Below are 21,917 nucleotides of genomic sequence, written 5' to 3'. Positions count from 1 at the left end.
CCATCTCTGGTGAGAGCTGGCCTGGGCCAGTGTGCCTGCCTCAGGGAGCCGTCTAATAGCCTTTTTAGTTCCCTTGCTGCTCCTTACCACTAGGAGTCCTGAGTGACCCTATTCATAGCTGCTAAAGATCAGAGCAACGCTGGTGATGCATGTGAACTGAGAAAAGCAAAACCATCCACTTGGGAGGGAAGGGCGCGCGGCATTGGACACATTAGCTGTGAATACCATGTCTTGAAATTTCTTTAAAAGCCTCTTCAGAATTCCAGAATTTCTACCTTGGTCTTCATCTTCTTCAAATTAAATATACATTTTGTTTTACACTATTATTCAAGATATATGGAAAAAGTAAAACAGGTTCTTAATTGATTTTTATTATTTTCTGCTTTAATTGTCAGTAGTGTGGTAGTTTACTGCTTTTTATTGCAATTACATAGCATTTCAGTTATATTAGTGATTAAATAGGCCTTTATGGTGTAGCCTATAAAATTATCTCTGTGGGGAAAGTAAACTCTAGTCTTCAACACCTAACTTACGAAAGAAATTTTTAGAAGTCCTCCGGATTGTAAATAGGAGACCCACTCCATAGCATGGAATGTGCAACACAGATGATCTTTATTAAGCCCACTCTCCATTCTGCCAAGACCCAAGAGCTCGTTTAATGTCAAATGAAGAAGGCATTTCTTTATAATTGAATTGGCTTTTAATCCCCTATAGAAATTGAGGGCTTTTCCTTTAAGTCATGTTGACTGTCATGACTTTGAGTTGTATACAAAGGCCATATTCATGGATGTTTGTGGAATTTAATATGGTATAGAAGCCCAGCCAAATTTCTAAAAAATATAAATAAACACACACTTTGTATGCTTATTTTTTTTTTTAATTGGAGAGGTTAAAGAACTATTGTAGATCTGCTTTTGGGCTAGTGTGAATAATTTGCCAACATTTACCCTGTTTCAATTCTCCTAGCCCAAGTTACCACTGTCCTTGGCAGGTGAGTATTTCTCAAATCATTCTTTGTAGACCATATATCTATTTCAGTTCTCTGGGGTGCTGGTTAAAATGCACATTCCAGGGAGATATCCTACACCTACATCTTCTTACTTGGAATCTTTGGAGTTGGAGTTGGGAAAATGGAACAGTTAACAGCCCCCTAACTGATCTTTATGAACTCTAGAGTTTGAGAAGCATTGATCCAGACTTTCTTTCTCAGGATTTACATGGTTGACAATGAATGTGTTGATAATGGACCATTTTGATTCAGGGCTTAGTTTTGCTGGACCTCCGTTTTCTGGATTTTTGACTTCTTCTTTGGAGTAGATTTGTATTAGTTTTCTAGGGCTTCCATAATAAAATACACAGGTTGGGTGGCTTAAATAACAGAAATTTATTTTCTCACAGCTCTGAGAGAGACTAGAAGTCCAAGATCAAGCTGTCAGCAGGGTTGGTTTCATCTGGAGGCCTCTCTCCTTGGCTTGCAGATGGATATCTTTGTCTTCACATGGTCTTCCCTCTGTGTATGTGTATTGTTTGTGTCTTAATCTCCTCTTCTTATAAGGATGCCAGTCATATTGGATTAGGGCCTGTCTATATGACCTCGCTTTACCTTATTTAGCTCGAAAGCCTCTATCTCCAAATACAATCACATTTCTAAGGTACTGGGGTTAGAATTTCAACACATAAATTTTAGTGGGAAATAATTGAGCTCATAACAGTCTAGATGGATTTCAAAACATGATATGAATAAGTGAAAGATGAACACTTGATTTCATCTCAAGTTTCTTTCCCCATCCTGGCTCTGTCCATTAGAAGGAAGTCTACTACTGATTGGTCTCTCTTGTCTAAGGCAGCAGAAGGGAAGTAGGGACAATGACAACTTGCTTTTCATTGGCCCTGTTCCTCATACGATCTATTTATTTGCTTTAGGCTCAATGGTTATAAATGACTAAGGGTGGCAATTCTCAAAGGGAATCTCAGAAGTAAAAACTCTTGTCATAATATTAAGAAGACATTCTTTGCCTTTTTTATTGGGTGACATTTGCACTGATTGTGTAGAAGCAATGGTGGCTAGAACTGTTGGTGCTTTAGCATGACTTAATGCAGTAGCACCAAACTGTATAGTAATCTTTATAATTTCACCACTGTGCATTTGCACTGCAGGAAAAAAAATGCCTGTTTCACTTAAGAATGCCCTTGATGAAATACTAAAAACTATTAAGTTTGTTAAATCTTAACCCTCGAGTACACATCTCTTTAGTATTCTGTGTGATAAAATGGAAAGTATGCATACAGCACTTTTGCTCCATTCAAAGGTTCAGTGGCTGTTTTGAGGAAGAGCACTGTGCAGTTGAATTGTGAGCTGAACTAGTCTCTTTTTTCATAAAATACCATTTTATCTTAAAAGAACAAGAGATGAACTATGATTATTTAGATTCAGGTGGCTAGCAGACATGTTTGCAAAAATGAATGAAGTAAGTGTATTACTTCAAGGAAGCAACTGACAGTATTTGTTGCCTGTGATAAAATTCAAGCTTTCAAGAGAAAATTAGCATTTTAGAAATCTTCTATCTGTTACTATGAGCTTAATACCTTACAAGCAGTTGAAGATTTTTTTCGGTGAGGTTGGTTATTAACAAATGTGATTTTGGGGATATTATATAATGAAATGGGTCAACATTTGGGAATTCTGCATAACTCACTGAACCAATGTTTCAAAATGACCAATGCAAGATGCTACAAAAGATCTATTCAAAGTGTAAGATAGACCAACACATTTTAATGTAACAGAGTATAAAATGTTCATGGTATGATTTCAGACTATACATTGCAACTAACCCTTAAGAAATTACCACTTGTCAAGTTTTGGCATATTATCAGAGAAGAATATCCACAATTTTCTGAAAGGATCATTACAAATACTCTTTCATTTTCCAACCTCATATCTGAGTGAGGCTGGATTTTCTTCATTTATTGAAAGCAAAAACCTATCAAAATAGATGAAATCAAAAGCAGTTTTGAGAATCTAGCTATCTTCTTTTTAAGCTAAACATTAAATAAATTTGCAAAAATGTAAATGTCATCTCACTATTTTTTTCTGTTTTGGTGTATACATACAATATGTTTGTTAACATGGAGTGAATTTATTCTTGCTATTTTAAGATGAATTAATAAATACATGTTTAAACATTTCTCAACTCCAATTTCTAATAAGGTGAATATTAGTAGATATAACCCATATAAACAAAAGCTTTTTGGGAACTTCAAACTTCAATACTTTTAAAAAGTATAAATGGACTTTGAGACGAAAAAGTTTGAGGACTGCTGACTTAGGAAGACATTTTTCTAGCTATGTTGCAGCAAATGATTTAGAGTTAACTTTGATTCATAGTATGTTTAAAGAAAAATATATTCACTATGTGAATACTAAATATAGTAAGCTTGACTTGCTTTTTTCTCATTGGGAGAAAAATCATAATAATATTCCATATCAAAATATTCTTATGCATGGCTTAATGCCTGGTTTACCTTTGCTAATCCCAGATCAGTTTAGATAATCATGAACAAACTGGAAGAAAAAAAAGCCCTATATAAGAACTAATGTTTTTGAGAGCTTTTTTCAATGTAATGAAAATTTATTTAAGTTAACAGATTAAAATCTGCCCTATAGAAACGCACTTGGAAATCTTCCCATAAGCATGTTCTTTTCTTCATTCTGCCTGTTTTGTTGCGTTCCAATTTAGAGGACATTTGTTTCCTTCCTTTCCTTCTCTTTTTTCTTTCTTGCCTCTCGTTTCACTCATTTTCTTCCTTCTTTCCCTTTCCTTTATTAGAGCTGCAGGCATTTCTTCATGTGCTGCAGTTTTTGGTTTCTGCCAGTGTCCTCTAAGAAAAGATGCTGACTTGGTAAATATGAACAAGGCATTGCAAAAGTGTAGGTCAGTCTTTGCATTCTCAGCTCTAGAACTTAAATAGTATGTAAATTTCAAATCTCAACACTGGAGTCTGTGCTGTGTTTCTAGTCTTAGATTTCTAGATGCTATGAAGGAAGTTTAGGGGAAAGGATTTTAACTTAAAACTTATACCTCCTGTAATAGAAGAAATGACTTCAAAATACATTCTACTATTATACTGTGTTTTTCATAGATTTCTTTCTCATTTTTTCCTCTAGTCTAAAAGTCATTCCCGAGTTGGCTTGAAATCAAGCACCAAGCAAAAGGTATGTTTTTTCTTCCATATTGTTCTTTTAAAAAATAATTATTTTGGGTGGGTGCTTTTATTTATTTATTTATTTATTTATTTTTCTTCCTAAAGAGAATGACTTGTCTTTGGATGGCCAGGGCATACCCAGAAACAAAGTAGTTCTTATTCCCACATGCTTTGCCTTCATAATAGCAAAACTGAAATGGGAGAGGGATCCTTGAAATGAAATATAATTGGAGGGAGATTCTTGAAACCCAGTGACAGAACCTGAGAATTTTCCCATGACTTACAAGCAATTCTGAAAGTAAGGTCAGAAGATACTGTGCTATATTCAGCTCTTTTATTTTCTAAGCACTTCACAGTGAAGGAGTTGTTCCTATCTCAGTTCATATTTTTACTAAACTTTATTCTCTCAACATGTGTTGTGGAGAATAACCCTCACTTATGACCTGTGATGAATTGGTTAAAACATGAACTCTGTGAGTCAGAAAGAATTGGTTTCAATTCTTGGTTCTGCCACTTTGCTATGTGATCTTGAACATATTTGTATAGAGAATATGATCATACCCACTAGGGTAGCATATGTTAAGGATGAAATGAGATAATATATGTGAAAACACTTATATCGCAGTACCTGGCGCAAAGTAGCCTTTTAATAATTTTGAGGTTCTATATTTCATTGATAGTTTAGAAATTCAAAGAGTAGAAAATTTGAAATTTCAAAATATTAATTCTCAGACAAACACACATGAGTACACACATACACACTTAAATTATGTTAATTCCTGGTGATACATGGGGCAAGTTCGGAGAAGTTCATGTTTAATTTTAGAGAGGTTCATATTTACATATTATTCTTCCACTGTAGAAGTTTGCACTGATGGGAGTACTTGCCTAGCTTTTCAGAATAATGCACATAGTAACTCAGAATACCTTTCTTGATGCCAACTGTCAGAGAAAAAACACTGCAAAAATTCAAAGCATCTAAGAGGTGCTGAAGAGGATTAAAAGACGCAACGTATGTGGAAGCATTAAGCCCATGCCTGTGTCAACAGTAGCTAGTTTTGTTAGAGAAACATTATGTTGATTGAGAAGATGGACAGACCCAGATTCCCACCCAGCTCCAATACTTACCACATAAAAAGAGCTAACATTGATATAGCAAGCCCTGTGCTCCAGGTACAATACGAGCATTTTACGATGAACTCATTTAATAGTCTCAGTGACCTAATGAGGTAGGTGTTCTTGTTTCTCAGGGCTTGTCAGGAGAATACCACACCAATAATTGGAAAAGAGAATCTAACTGGTTAACTGGTTGTAATGTTTTAATGAGGTAATGAAAAGGGTAAAAAGAAGGGTAGAAAGAGAGCTGTAAGGTATCAGGTAGGTAGCAAGCAATTCCAGGGAGCAGCTGCCGTCTCCAGGGCTGAGGGAGCAAAGGAAAGAGCTGGGATTACTAACACTTCCTGGACACTTAGAGGAAGGGCCCCACAGAGCTGAAATTCAGACCTCTGAGGAGGGGGCGGGTGCCAGTATCCCTGAGGGGCACATAATGAGGCTGATTCTGGAAAAAGGAGGGGGCGGGTGCCAGTGTCCCTGAGGGGCACATAATGAGGCTGATTCTGGAAAATCTAGACTGGCTCGGTGGCTCTGTAGGAAGAAGAAAAGGATGGTACTGCTGAGGCGAAGTTCATAAGAAGCACGCGGGAAGGAGCAAGTCTCATGTTCGTCCTCGGGCTCTGCCCCTCTCGCTAGCGCCCCTACTGGCAGATATTACAAGAAGCAGCTGACTCAGCCGAAATGTGGTTCTCAGAGTTCCAGCCCCAAGCATCACAAAGCAGATAATAGAAACGTGGGCTTGGAGATGAGCGATGATAATTTAGCAACTGGCACAATTATTAGCTCCATTTTTCAGATGAAGAAACCAAGGCACAAATATATTAAGCTATGTTTGTCCAGGGTCATACAGCTAGGAAGAGGCAGAGGCAGAATTTAAACCTAGTCAGTCTGGATCCAAAAGTTTATGCCCTTAACCCCTTAAACAAGTGACTATGGACAGAAACACTTTTCTGACTCTTTTTTAAAATGGAGATAATACTTCTTAATGTGTAGGGCTGTCGTAAGGGTTAAACAAAACAATATAAAATATGTGCCGATCATACTTCTTGGTACATAGTAGGTTCTCAGTAAATACTAATTCTTGTTGAATATATTTTCCTTGCTTTAAGTATGAGAGGTTCATTTTGCCTTGGTGACTTTATGTGTAGTTTTGAGAGTATCTATATTGCCTTTGCCTTGGAGTGGTTCCATTGCCAGTGAGTTGTTTATTTAATTTAATTCCTCCAACTTTACATATTTTAAAGTATTTAAAGTTTTCTGTGTTGGAAAGCAAACAGCAGAGAGAAGTTAATCCTGGAGCTTGATCAATGGAGGCTTTGTTGAGGATTTCCTTAAAACTCAAAATTTATCAGGGGCTATGTCAGAGCACAGAACTGGTCTTTCACTTCAGATTTTAAACAGTGGGAGAAATCATTAAATGTATTCATTCATTATTTAATGCAACAATTATTTATTGGGTGCCTAATTGTACTGGATGCTGTGCTGGCCATCAAGGGTTATATAAACACTGACAGATGGACCCTGCTTTCAAGACTGTTTTGTAAGAAACAGTAGTTTTTTAGTAGTGAGTATGATGCAACATCTCAGCTGCACATTCTCCCTCACTCTTTTTCATCTTGGCAGGTGTGTTATGTGTGTGTGTCTTGCTACATAGATGTAATGCTATCTTGTGGGTAAAATATCTATTAGGCCTACTACCGAGTTGACCTATGTCCAAGGGAGATTAATGGGTGTAGGGAGGTATGAGGGGAGGGCAGCTGCCTCTCCTGAAGGACAGTCATTCATTAACTGGGGAAGAGACAAATGTCAAACTAGACACAGGGAATTAGTGGGAAAGGCTGAGAGGCCAGGCACACTGGAAAGCCCTTGGGTCCCTGGTGGTAGGTGGTAAGAAGTATGCATACAGGGATGTGAGAGTTAAAGGGTCCAGGCTGGATGCCATGATGCTTAATGGGCCTTTTTGCTCTAACATGGTTGATAGCTTGGGAGACAGGATCTAGGACAGCCAAGACCTTAGAGTCCTGGTAGTAGGTAACTGTGATAAGATGAGGAACCTCTTTTATATAAGTCAGGCTTCTTAAAAATGGTTTGTTCCCTGTCTATGTTTACTTTCTTTTGTTTAAAAGTGCCAACTGCCTGAGTAGCCCTAAATGAACTAAGGGAAGAGCTTTGTGTAGTACTTCGGTCAGAACTCTAAGGGGAAGCTGGCCTTGGAGGTCAGCAAGGTGTAGTGGTGGTGTCCAAGATCCTCATGAGAAAATTCCAAGGTCATAGTCATGTGATCAAGATCTTGTAGTTTTTTCTGGAAATTCTGAAAAAATTAAAGAGATTAGGTTTTGTGGAGATATATTTTGTAGGACACGGGAATACCCAAAACCAGTCCTTGATCCCTGTGGCTCAAGAGAATCAGAGGAAAATAAATGAATACGGGACAAAAACTTGCACATGAATATTGTTTCCCTAATGTAGAACTTCAGTGAGCTAGGCTGAGAGAAATCCAAGACTCTTTTGTCTCCATTCCATAAAATCTACTCACTGCTCCCTAAGTATCTTTTCGAGAGTAATAACAATAGTAAAATAATATACAGTCAATGCTCTGGTTGCTTTGCAAACATTCAAAGGTTGCATTGTTTTCATTAAAGATTTTTTTTCAGATTATACTTTATTTTTTAAGAGCAGTTTTAGGTTCACAGCAAAATTGAGTGGAAGGTACACAGATTTCCTGTATACCCTCTGCCCCTTACCATGCATAGCCTCCTGCATTATCAATTCTCCCACCAGAGTGGTACATTTATTACAACTGATGGGCCTGCATGGACACATCATTATCACTCAAAGACCTTACCTTACATTAAGGTTCATTCTTGGTGTGTTAGGTCATTCTTGTGTTGTTATGAAGAAATACCTGAGACTGGATAATTTATAAAGAAAAAGGGTTTAATTGGCTCATGGTTTTGCAGGCTGTACAAGCATGGTGCTGGCATCTGCTTGACTTCTGGGGAGGTTTTAGGGAGCTTGGCAGAAGGCGAAGTGGATCAGGCATGTCACATGGTGACAGCAGCAGCAAGAGAGAGAGCAAGGGGGAAGATGTCACACGCTTTTCAACAGCTTGTTCTTGTGAGAACTATCACGAGAACAGCACCAGTGTGATAGGGCTTAACCATTCATGAGAAATCTGGCTTCATGATTCAGTAGCCTCCCACCAGGCCCTACCTCCAACATTGGGGATTACAATTCAACATGGGATTTAAAGGGGACAACATCCAATCTATATAACTTGGTGCATTATACTATATGGGTTTTGACAAATGCATAATGATGTGTATCATTACAGTATTATATCATTACAGCATAATGATGTGTATCATTACAGAATAGTTTCATTGTCCTAAAAATCCTCTGTGCTCTGCCTTTCATCTCTCTCTCCCCCCACCACTGAGAACCACTGATCTTTTTACTGTCTTCATAGTTTGCTTTTCCCAGAGTGTCACATAGTTGGAATTATATAGTATGTAGCCTTCCCAGATGGCGTTCTTTCACTTAGTAATATGCATTGAAGTTTTCTCCATGTCTTTTCATAGCTTGATAGCTCTGAACCTTTCAGCACTGAATAATATTTCATTGTCTGGATGTACCACAGTTTATCCATTCGTTCACTGAAGGACATCTTTGTTGCTTTCAAGTTTTGGCAATTATGAACAAAGCTGCTATAAACATTCCTGTTGGATGGACATAAGTTTTCAACCCTTTTTTTGGTAAATACTAAGGAGTATGATTGCTGGCTTGTATGGTAAGAGTATGTTTAGTTTTGTAAGAAACTGCCAAACTGTCTTTTGCATTCTCATCAGCAATGGAAGAGTTCTTATGGTTCCACTTCCTTGTTAGCATTTGGTGTTATCAGTGTTCTGGATTTTGGTCGTTTTGATAGGTATACTATGGTATCTAATTGTTTTAATTTGCATTTGCCTGATAACATGTGATACGGAGCATCTTTTCATGTGATTATTTGCCATATGTATATCTTTTTTGGCGAGGTGTCAACTAAAGTCTTTGGTCAATTTTTTAATCTGATTGTTTTCTTTCTCATTGTTGAGCTTTGAGAGTTCTTTATATATTTTGGATAACAGTTCTTTATCAGATACGTCTTCTGCAGATATCTTCTTCCTGTCTGTGGCTTGTCTTTGGATTCTTTTGACAGTGTCTTTTACAGAGAAGAAAATATTAATTTTAATGAAGTCCAGCTTATCAATTCTTTCTTTCATGGACCATGCCTTCAGTGTTTTCATCCCATTTTTTCAGAAAGAAAATTGATTTGCTAAAGCCTATAGTTAATAGAGTGTTTTAAATATCCTCCTTCTCCCAGCCAAACATTTCACCATGCCATGGTGTTCAGTGATGTTGAGTTTAATATATCCTTTTTCCTATCAAAGCAATCTACTCAGATCAGATAAATAAACTCACAGTAAGTTACACTTGATTTATATGACTTCAAGTCTAATATCTCCTAAGGGTATTTGCATTTTAATAGGTAGCAGAAGGGTACATGTTAGCAAGCAGGGTACATGTTTTGGTTGGTAGAAAGACCTTATCTTTGCTCTTAAAATTACATTGTTTACCTTCAAGATTACTTCAGCAGGAAACATCAATTGCTTAGATGACCTAGGGTCGCAATGCGTATCACTGGTAGGCAGCCAATACTCCAGTTTGGAGCATTGAGGCTAGCACGTTTGTATTCAGTCCATGATCTTCCTCCCACCCCCATTCCCCATGAACCTCCTCACTTATGAGTGTAGTGTCCCTTGTTCCCACTCAACCGCAAACTCTCCTCCAAACAGAAGTTGTATTTTGTTAATATTTGTAATTTTCCCAACTTCCTTCTCTTTTATATCTAGTATCTGAGAGTTTCATAAATATTGATAAGAACACCCTGTGCTCCCACGTTACAGCTGAGAAACAATGCCATGGACTGTGGTGATGCCTAATGTTAGTCTCAGGTCCCTGGAGAAGTAGCTTTTAATTTTTCCTGCTAAAGACTAAAAAAGGCTCTTGAACATTTCTTGTGTTATTCTTGTTTTCTCATTTGATTCTGATGCTCCCTTAGCAGTGTTCTTTTGCCCTTCGAATCCCTCCACTCAATCCCCGCTCCCTTGCCCCCATTCGCAACCTCCTTCACTTTCAGCATCCTGCACCAGAGTGGTACATTTGTTATCATCAATGTAGTTACGTTGATGCTTCTTTATCACCCAGAATCCATAGTAGTTTACATTTGGGTTCACTCTTGGTGAACATTCTAGGGGTTTAGAGAAATGTATAATGACATGTATCTATCTAATATTGTAGTATCGAACAGAATAGTTTCACTGCCCAAAATACTCTTCAGCTCTGCTTACTAATCTCCTCTCCCCTCAACTCCTGACAACCACTGATGTTTTTACTGTCTCCATTTTTTTTTTTTTTTTTCCTTTGAGATGGAGTCTTGCTCTGTCACTCAGGCTGGAGTGCAGTGGCATGATTTCGGCTCATCGCAACCTCCACCTCCTGGGTTCAAGCGATTCTTCTGCCTCAGCCTTCTGAGTAGCTGGCATTACAAGCACCTGCCACCATGCCTGGCTAATTTGTGTATTTTTAATAGAGACAGGGTTTCACCACAATGGCCAGGCTGGTCTCGAATTCCCGACCTCAAATGATCCACCTGCCTTGACCTCCTAAAGTGCTGACCTTACAGGTGTGAGCCACCGCACCCAGCTGTCTCCATTGTTTGGTCTGTTCCAGAATGTCACATAGTTGGAATAATGCGGTATGTAGCCTTTTCAGATTGGTGTCTTTTGTTTAGTAATATGCATTTAAATTTCCTCCATGTAGTTTCATGGTTTGATGGCTCATTTGTTTTTAGCACTGAATAATGTTCTGTTTTCTGGATGTATCACAGTTTATTTATTCATTTAACTACTGAAGGACATCTCAGTGTCTTTCAAGGTTTGGCAGTCGTGAATAAAGCTGCTATAAACATCTATGTGCAGGTTTTTGTGTGGACGTGTTTTCAACTCATTTGGGTAAAATGAAGGAACACAGTTACTGAATCAATTTTTATTTGTCTTTTTTTCCCACAAATGACTCAGAGCCTTTGCTCCATTTCCCTCAAGTATCTGCTCCAACTTTTGTGTTTTCTCACTTGTGCTTCCTTGGTTTTGGCCATGTGTTTCCTGCATTAAGTCTCCAGAGTCCCCAAGAATGATCTATGTCCCCTTGGAGGAATGTAAGAAAGAGTGAGATGCTCTTTATCAGTAATGCAGGGGAGGTTTTTTTTTTTTTTTTTTTTTTTTTTTTTGAGACAGTCTTGCTCCATTGCCAGGCTGGAGTGCAGTGGCACAATCTCGGCTCACTGCAACCTCCGCCTCCTGGATTCAAATGATTGTCCTGCCTCAGCCTCCCGAGTAGCTGGGACTACAGGCGCCCACCACCACGCCCAGCTAATTTTTTTTTTTTGTATTTTTAGTAGAGACAGAGTTTCACCATGTTGGCCAGGATGGTCTCAATCTCTTGACCTCATGATCTGCCCGCCTAGGCCTCCCAAAGTGCTGGGATTAAAGGCATGAGCCACTGCGCCTGGCCCATGCAGGGAAGTTTTTAATATAGCAACTAGATTTGGACAAGTCAAGGAGAAGAAAACAGAGGATGAGTTTATAGCACCTAAGAGTTAAACTCCAGTCCTGCCATGCAGTTCTTACAGCCATGCAGTTCTTACTGGGCCTTTTACATCACTATGAGGGTCTGAACACTGACTCTACCTTGAGGGAAAATAAAAGTCACTGCTTTCTGATAGTGACAATTACCCTTGAAGGTCCTGACAGGCGATGGAAAGGGAATCAGGCTCCCAGAGCAGAGCCTTTATTATCTTTAATCCAATGTTATCTTTCCATGGCCTGTGAAAGATGCCCAGTGGCTTTTTGGAAGATGCTGCCTAATAAAAGTGACAAAACAAGCAAGCTGAATTTGAAAGTTAGAGATCCTCTCTACAGACTCACAACAATAGGGACTTTAGGAGAGCCTATTATTTCTGTTTTTTTTTCCAGAAAAAATGCTGAATTAACATTTTAATATATTGGTTAATTAAAAAAAATCTAATTAACTTTTCTAGATAGAGGGAAGTTTTTGAGGCAAGTATTATTCAAAAGATCAAAGGCTATGTGTTAAACACACTGACACTAACTTTTATAGTCATCTCTTCTCTGAATTTTATCCATAAAAAGACCCAGAAGGACAAACTTGGCATTTTAGCAATGTAGGTCAAATTCTATCGCTATGAGCTCCAGGGGACAGGCTGTCCAGTGCTTTTACTCTTCTTGAACTTGTGTTCTATTGAATAGCATTTGGAGAATATGAGGCTAGGTCTGAGGCTTTGAGAGTATGTCACGGATTTTGTAAAAAATTTGTTTTTAATTGACAATAATTGTATATATTTATGGGGTCCAATGTGCCATAGATTTTTAATGTGATGGCATTTGTTAAATGGGAATTGAAGTCATTTCACTTTTTGTCTTATCCTTTTTCTCTTCCCTTGCCTTGGTGGAGAGCAATCTAAGTCTTACCAAGGTGTGTACTCCTCCCATATCCCACTGGCTCCGGTCAAGGGTCTCCTTCATTTCCATCTTCTCTCCCTTAATTTTCAAACATCCTGAGACATCCCGAAGATAGACTGCATGTTCAGATTTGCTTACGTTACAGTCAAGCATCTCAAACTTAGAAGAGTGGGCTTCAGGAATGGTGTAGGCCAGTGGCTTTAGGAGCCCTCTTCAGCAAAGAGCAGGTGTATTCTTGTAAATTGTGTGGGAAGTAAGGCCCAAGGTGGATTGCTCAAAGCATTCACCTTGTATTTCTGGAGCAAAGGAAAAATAATAGTGCCTCAGAGTACAACTCACTTTGTTAAATATTAAACATGGTCACTTTCCAGTTCCCCTGTGGTTTCCTGAGTTTCAGCAGGTTTATTCAAGCTCGTCCTCTAGAGTGCATTTCTAGCCTGTGAGTTAAACCCAGTTTTTCAGAATGACAGTCACTCTCAGAGGTGGGGCCTAGGTGAGGTTTTGCTGGGAAATGTCAGAAAGGAGCTGTAAAGCCATCCAAATGTGATGCAATTTCTTCCCTTCTTGAAGAGACTACCAACTGGAAAACCCATGGCACAACTCAGAAAAGCTGGTCAGACTGTTATGAGGTCAAAATTTTGGTTTTGTGTCTCTGTGTAGCCTTTATTTTAGGTTAACTAAAACAAAAGTTTTCATAAATAAGTTAAAATCTTCAATTCTTCAGAAATGCTCAAGGTAAGATTTAAGAAATAAAGAATGAAAATCCATCTCATTTCCCCCACTTCTTATAACAAATATCATTCTCTATGCAGAGATTAGAAAATCAGGCCAGGTGCAGTAGCTCACATTTGTAATCCTAGCACTTTGGGTAGCCAAGGTGGGAAGATTGCTTGAGGCCAGGAGTTCGAGATTAGCCTGGGCAACATAGCAAGACCACATTTCTACAAAATTTAAAAAATTAGTTGGGCATGGTGTTGCAGCTATAGTCCTAGCTACTTGAGAGGCCGAGGTGGGAGGATTGCTTAAGCCCAAGAGTTAGAGGTTACAGTAAGCTATGATCATGCCACTGCACTCTAGCCTAGGTGACAGAGTGAGACTCAATCTCAAAAAAAAAAAAAATCACAATTCAGTTATGTTTTATTTTGCCCATTTGAGTGATTTTAAAAAATACTGAGCCAATATTTTTAAATATGAGTGTTTTCACATAAATACCTGGCTTTCTGTCTTGTTTTGAAAAATTGGAGTATCTGAAAAGTTAGCATGGATTTCCAAATGCCAACGGTCAACCATGATGAGGGGCCCCTGCCCACTCTAAACAGGGAAAGGCACCTGCAGTTAATCACAGTCTTCACCTTTCCCTGTTGTATTCCTGATACACTCCAGCTCATGCCTTTCACTGCCTTCCTGGACCCTAGTAGCACTGAAGTCTTTGACTTCTAATCTGTGGGATATTATGCTACTATTTTCCCTGAGGAGTTCGAAGTCCTTATGCTTTAGCAGAGCTCAACCCTGGGCTGTCTTGCAAACACATTCTATTTAGCAAATTCATTAATTACGGTTCAGACTTTCTTTGAAACATGTTAGGCTCCAAGAAAATTAATTTGAACAAATATTCTTTGTTTGAAACTTATTTTCTTGCAATGCATTGTGACATTAACACTTTTTAGTAAATAATTCCGTTTCATACAATCTTGCATTTCCTCTGAGTCCCTAGACTTACAGAATGACAGTTCTACATTCTATTTAAGCTAAGAATCATTTTCTATTAAAATGAAATTAAGGATAGGTGTTAACACATGAATATGCTGGCTTCCTACATAATCACATTAGTCCAAGTTCATATATTATTCCAAACATGAATCTTTCAGGCCAAAAATATTCTCAAACATCAATACCGAATCCTGAAACAACCAATGTAGGGATTAAATAGGAGGGAGAAATATTAATATATTCACAAAAGGAAGAAGTAGCAAGGAAAAGCTGGACTTTAAAATGCAAATGATAGGATTCTGGGAGGCTGTTGCCTGTACTGGTGGGTCCAGAACCTCCAGAACCATGACCAGGTACTGGTCTAAGGTAAGGTGAGTGAGGCAGGCACAGAATTTAAGAGGGTGCCAACAATCTCAGTTTTCACCAAAAATAATTTATTAACAAGTTCTGTTATTTCCCATATTCCCCATTTTACAGCTGAAAAAATCTGAGGCTTAAAGATATTGAATAACTTGTCCAAGGTAACAGCTAATAATTGACAGAGCCAGGAACCAAGCAGCTCGACTACAGAACCTACCCATGTCCATTTACTATAAAGTCTAGTACTGCCTGACTGACTCAGCCTACAGTTAGATTGTCACACTCATTGGATGCCAACGTGACTCCACTATCCTGATGGTACCTATGAGGTTCATGACCTCAGCGCAGCCATGCATAGACTGGCTCTAGGGAGCTGAATTAATTTAGTGGGCAGATGTGGCCTGTTGGTTTTCTTGTACTTCATGCCTTCTGTTCAATGCAGTGTTAGGGAGGAGAGGGAGGAGAAGGATACAGGGAGAGAAGGAACGAGAATCAGGAAATACGTAGACACAGAGAGAGACTGGAACCTAAAGACCAAAACAATGAACAGATGACCTGTGGTTGGTGGAGGCAAGAGCAATGGGGAATGGACTGTTTCACCATAAAGTGTGAGCCCAGAATGGAGAGCACGGTGGCATCCTGCAGCTAAAGAGAATTCACATAACTCATACTAGAGCTGTATTGAAATGACCTTCCAGGCTCTGGGAGTATGTCTGTGGCCACTCGAGCTTGTTTTCTGGCTTCCTTGCTGTGTGTTCGTCTCTTGTCCTTCCCTAAACATCCATTTTGAATTTTAAACATTATTTTAAATTGGCAGTCCATGTATTAATAGAAATAGCCTAAGGTGTTTACTGCAACCCAGAAGAGCCCAGTGGGCCCCATCTCTGCTTTCAGGACTCCCTCTTCCCCATCTGAGGTGTCCTGTTGTCCCGTCTTTTCACTGACCTCCCTTTTTTCCTGGCACCTGCCTTCCTAGCCATCATTATACTAATGTAAGAGCCTTTATCAGCAGAGCCATGTTTTTCCTTTGTGATGCTTCATGAAATGGTAAAGAGCCCAGTTGTCTGTGCTCCTGCAGCTGGGAGTGCTTCATTATCTGTCAGTTTCTCCATGCCTTCAGGGCCTGAAGCAGAGAGTGAGGAGGAGAGGGCTGGCCAAGAAGGGGGCAGTGTCTGAGAGGGAAGGCATTCAGAGCTAAGAAGGAAGTTCTGCTACATTTGCACTACACTGGAAGCATATCTGTCTACAGGCATATTTGCTGTAGAATACTTACCTTTAATTTCAGACTTGCTGCTACTGCCATAACCAGATTGAAAATATATTTGGTAGATGTTCCAGCACCACTTAACTCATTAAAAATAATATTTAACTCTCTAACTCAGTGATTCTCAGTCCTGTCACATTCAACAACGCATTTGGCAATAAATATTTAACATTTTGTAATGATGACTCTTTTATTACTTGTAAGGATAATATAACCTATTTATGCATAATTTTTAAAATTCTCTAACTGTACAAGAAAAAATAACAGGAAATTAAATAAGTAAATATCAATTATTGGGCAGGAGTCTACCAGAGAAATATAAGGCTGTCAAGTATTCTTACCTTTTTTTAGCTGGGACTGTGAATAATGCAGTCTGATAAGGTGTTTTATATTAGCCACTCAGAACAATATGAGTGGTTAATATATAAGTACCATTATATTCCATGATGTGGTTGCCCGAAAAGGTGACTGTGGCAAGCAGAATAATGGTTTCTCCAAAAATGTCCATGTCCCAAACATTGGAACCTGTGAATACATTGCCTTACATGGCAAAAGGTACTTTTCAGATATGATTAAGTTAAGGATCTTCAGATAGGGAAGTTATACTGCATTGTCTGGTGGGCCAAATGTAATCACAAGGGTCCTTGTAAGAGAGAGGCAGGAGTATTAGAGTCAGAGAAGGAAATACAACAACAGAAACAGAGGCTGGAGTGATTCAGGGCCATGAGCCAGTGAATGCCAGCAGCCACTAGAAGCTAGAAAAGGCAAGAGAAGGGGTTATCCTTAAAACTTCCTGAAGGACCACAGCCCAGTGGGTCACTTTAAACTTCTGATCTCTAAAATTATAAGAAAATAAATTTGTGTTGTTTGAAGCCCCTATGTTTGTGGTAATTTCTTACGGCAACAAAAGGATACTAATACAGCCATCAACTCTTGGAAAATTCCAAACTATCAAAGTACAGTCTTTATAAAATTTATATGATCGCTTCCTTCCTGGAAAATTCGTTATGTATTCAAAGTGTGCAAAAATACTTTGTAATTATATGTAAAACAGAGCTTGATCCTAGACTCAAAAAATTATTAGGGTTTTCCTTCTGTTGCCTATCAAGTCTTCTGTTTTCACGCTCTTATGTCCTCTCTCTTCTCTACTCTCACCCACTTGCAGTTTTTGGTTTATATCTCATGCCAAGCAATTTAGCTTCCACCTTTTTTTGAGGTCTTCTTGCAGACAATGGCCTTGTGGCTTTGCCTTGCCTTTGCAGAGCAGCCCTTTAAGATGTTTTCCACAAACATGGTTCCTTCCCCAAGGATGCCAGCTGCTAAAATTCTTGTATGAGGAAGTTGTTCTTCCTTCAGCCTAAAATGACCTTCAGCTTCCAGTTCCTGAGTTTGACTGATGCCCAGTGGTCCTTCAAAACTCATCTCAAGTGCCGTATCTTCCAAGCAGCATCTTTCACCTCCACTTCATGGATAGGTCCTCCTCTTGGGTTTTCATTGATATCTAGACTTATGTGTCTTTTATCTTTTACCTACTTTGTTTTTTCTGTGTGCAAACACTATGCTAAGCATTTTAGATATATTTTGTCATTTATCTTCTATATCAATCCTGTGAGTTATTATTTATCCTCATTTTATAATGAAGAAACTGAGACCCAGAGAGTAAATATTTAAAATTTATAGATTAAAAAATAAAGGATTCTTGTACTTAGAATTCTTGATGTTTACAAAATATTAAGTTTCAAAGGGTTACCTTTAAAAGGATTAGATGTTTACAATTTTTTACCCATTAGTTATTATTTATTATATTTGTATGTACATAGAGAAAATTTTCAGACTATGCCCCAAATCTTCAGGTTGCCTGGGTTTACTTTATGCGTTTGTATCATTTGAACTTTTTACAATTGTTAATTAGTGGGTTCTAACTTATTTGGCCTTCATGTATAAAATTTAAAGAAAAAAAATAAAGGTTTTAATGGTATTTTAAATATTTTCTAGGCCAATTTTTTGCTTTTATGTTTTTAAATATAATTTTTCATGTGTAATAACAAATTTCATTCATTCACATACTGATATGCTCCATGCTTACTTGAGTGTCACTATGAACCAGGTTCAGATCTAGGCATGGAGTATGATAGTGAATAAGAAAGACGAGGGCTTTGCCTCTGTGGATCTCACATTCCAGTGGCGAATGTGTTCAACACTCTAGCAGGTAGCCACAGTATTATGAAGAGAAAGAAAGCAAGGTAAGGGCTAGAAAATGGTGGGGGGTTCTCCGATACACAGCCGAAGGAGGTCTCTCCAGGGGTCTGATATGTGAGCATGGGCCTGGGTAAAGTCAGTGAGAAAGCCATGTAAACATCTGGTGAAGTGTGTTGCAGAGTGTCATTTATAATGTGTATGCAATAATTTGGGTTTTATTTTGAAATCAGAGTTACTCATATCGAAGGTGTCTATTGAGCATGTACTGGGTGCTTGGTGGGTGGGATTGGGGTAGATAACAGGGAAATATGAGACATGACCTTGGCCACCTTGTTTACAATCTTGATGAGAAAAAATATGCATGTAAAAATATAGAATAGTAAAACATTATGGAATTATTTGACACTAAATTATATGACACAGATTCTAGGTTTTGAGGGACCCCTTTGGGTCTTTCCCCTTTTAAAAGTAAAAGTCTAATTTTGTTAGATTCAAACCTTCTTAAGGACAAGGCAGTAGAACTAAAATAAGAAGGTGAGAAAAAGGTTCTTTAATAGAACTTTAGTTCTCACTCCTGTAGGGATGTCTTCCTCTTAGGACGCTACTGAGGGAGGTTGTGAAGTATTATTCTGATTGGAGATAGGAATCTCTATTGGAAACCAGACAGTTGATTTACGGTAGATGGCATCCGCAGAAGTGGTAGGTTTCCTTGGACCCAGACTCTTGTGTCACTGAAGTATGGTGGGAAGAGTAGCAAATGTGTTATTTTTCTTGCTTCTCTTCCCCATGGCTCCCATGTGCTATCAACAACTGAGATTTCAATTTAGACTTAAAATCAAATTAAGACTATGCACCAGACTTAGCTCATTTGGTGATGTCAATAAATGATTTGTGACTAGAACATGAATATGCTAACAGTATTTGTGCTAGCGGGATTATGACAGTTTCTGTATTTTTCAAGTTTTCTGCTTTCCACAAATCCTGATTGTTCATAACACAGTTTCTAATTATACTTCAGTTTCTGATATTACCTATGAAATAAAAACAGGTAAAAATTAATAATTTGAAAAAGCATTAGATTCATTTTGCTAATGAGTACATTTCCAGTTTTCACAATACACTTTTCTCTACTAAATTTAATATTTTGCTTCAAAGATTGATGCTTGAATCAACTCTCTTTTATTTTAATGAGGAGTATCATTGCAAGCATTAATTATAATATGTGGTGTTCACACTATGATTTTCACCCAAAAATGTAGAAACATATTTTTAAAATTAGTAATCCCTTAAATAAGCCTGCTATAGCAGATAGGCAGCAAATATTTACGTTTTTAAAGAAGGGCTTAGAGGTTAGCTGACAAGAAAAAGAACACAGTGACAAAAAAACTGGATAAGTTTTTCTTCCGCCTGATAGGAAATATACTTTTTTGAAAAGCTGCCTAGACTGTTCGTCAAACTGATCCTAATGATGCTAGTGAGGTTTCCTGAAATACACATAAGTGCTGCTACAAACCTGAGTAGGAAGGCTTTCCCTGTGGTTTTGATTTATAATTTCATTAGCTGCAAAATCAAAGACAAGGCTCCCCTTTGTTTTGTTCGGTGGTGTTAGAATTCCAGGCAATGAGCTCTACGTGTGCTGCTTCTCAGATGGGGGCCTTTTATTGTTTCTGATGCTCTTTCTTGCAATTGCACCATGGCAATGTGCTAATCCTAGTCCTGTTTGCCTGCACATGCCTGCCTTTCCTTTCCTTTGCTCTGCCCCCTATAACAGTAGGATCAAACCTTGCAGGTTAGATTGATTCTCATGTTCCTCCTTGTCAGTTGATTTCTGGCAGGAATCAACCAATGGAAGGTTCTGGAAGGTTGGAGGTTGGGAGAAGCCAGGGTCCCCAGCTTCCTCCAGGTGATCCAAATGTCTGCCATCTCCCTTTATGCCTGTAGCTTGGGGAGGTGGGTAGTGGCTTTCTGCTGCTGCTAGTGTCTGGGCTGCCTCACTTTCCAGTTTGGCTCTCAGCAGCTCTCGCATTGCCTGTGCCACCAATTCTCTGTTGTTAAAGTTTCTGTTTTAGATTTAAAGTGGTTTTTGATTTCCTACTTAGACCTTGGCTGATACAGGTATCATTTCCCAGGGATACTTGCTAACAGAATGAACTGTGGTTTTCATGAGAATTTTTGGAAAATTAAAGTTTATAAAATTTACCTCATTTTAGGCCTGAAGGAAGAGAATAATATGGGAAAACTTAGAAGATAATAATGATATCATTTTGTAGGCAGCTATTTCTGAGCTGATGAATTATTTTACATGCTGCTATAAAATGAGACATTAATTTCATAGACCTTTGAGTTTCTTTAATATACACTTTGGATTTATAACATTTTTATAATTAGCAAATGATCTAATGTGAAATAAAATGATCCCACTACAAAATACTAATTGAAATACTTAAAAGATTATATATAACAGCATAACATCATTGTCCTTATTTGAGACAGATATAACCATAAGATAGACTGAGAAATAAGTTTACATGATTTTTCTGAGATAGAGGAAAAACGTATATCCTGGCTCAGTTACCAGCATTGATAAGAAAGGGACTAGTATCTAGCATCTTCCACATTTCCTTAGCCACACAGCGTTCTGCAGTGGGAAAGCCACTGGACTTGGAATCACAAAACATAGTTCTTATCCAAGGTTAGGTTTGATAGAGACAGGGATGTGCAAGTCATTTATTGAGGGAAGGACTTGTAAGGAAGTGAGGGAATAGGATGGGGAGGGATCCAAGATAAGCAAAGATGTGTTTCAGCTGAAGTCTAGTCTCAACCTGATTGCACAGGAAACATCGGAGCTTGAATGTCACCAAAGTGGCTGGGCTTTGGTACCCCTGTATCAGTCGCTCATTCACTGTGGGAGGCCCCTGGGGTAAATGTATATAATCCCCCAAGCATTAACATGGAGGGCAATTCTCTGGAGAAAGGTGCAGCTATGAGCTCCTAGCAGGAACACCCACAAGTTGCTGACAGATGGATAAACTGACCTAATAAAGGAGAGATGTGTGAGACAGCCACAGCATCTGCTGTAGATACCAAACAACACAGTGTCGTGTCTCTATCACTTACAAAGCTTTTGGTACCAGACAGGATATGTAACCCCTCCAAGCCTCAGTTTCCTTATCTGTTTTAAAAATAAAAATGTCAGGGAGTTGGTAATAAGAACTACTTTGACTATCACTCATAAATGTGCTTTGCAGCTGGAGACGATTATCCTAAGTGAATTAAAGTAGAAACAAAATCGAATACTTCATATTCTCACTTTTAAGTGGGAACTAAACATTGGGTACTCATGGACATGAAGATGGGAACAATAGACACTGGGGGCTGGCAGAAGCGGGGAGAGGAGGAGGAAGGGGGACAAGGGCTGAAAACTACCTATTGGTACTATGCTCACTACCTTGGTGATGGGACTTCAGGTAGTGACCTCAAACCTCAGC

General features: G+C 38.5%; 1 protein-coding gene across 3 annotated transcripts in view; it reads left to right on the top strand.

The window, feature by feature from the left end:
- The window catches only part of RASGEF1B (RasGEF domain family member 1B), a 619,996-nt gene that overhangs the window by 123,963 nt on the left and 474,116 nt on the right, over positions 1-21,917 (top strand). For 2 of the 3 annotated variants that reach the window (XM_063705365.1, XM_055384935.2), the window contains exon 2: positions 4,166-4,213. In XM_063705365.1, coding sequence (XP_063561435.1) covers positions 4,166-4,213 — 48 coding nt within the window. Of the gene's footprint in view, positions 1-4,165; positions 4,214-21,917 lie in introns of those variants that run through there. The other variant, XM_055384941.2, reaches the window with a different exon arrangement.

This window comes from Gorilla gorilla, chromosome 3 (genome assembly GCF_029281585.2).
Source record: "Gorilla gorilla gorilla isolate KB3781 chromosome 3, NHGRI_mGorGor1-v2.1_pri, whole genome shotgun sequence".
In the NCBI taxonomy this organism is placed as follows: domain Eukaryota; kingdom Metazoa; phylum Chordata; class Mammalia; order Primates; family Hominidae; genus Gorilla; species Gorilla gorilla.
Note: the sequence above shows the minus strand (reverse complement) of the source record. Positions and strands in the feature narration are given on the sequence as shown.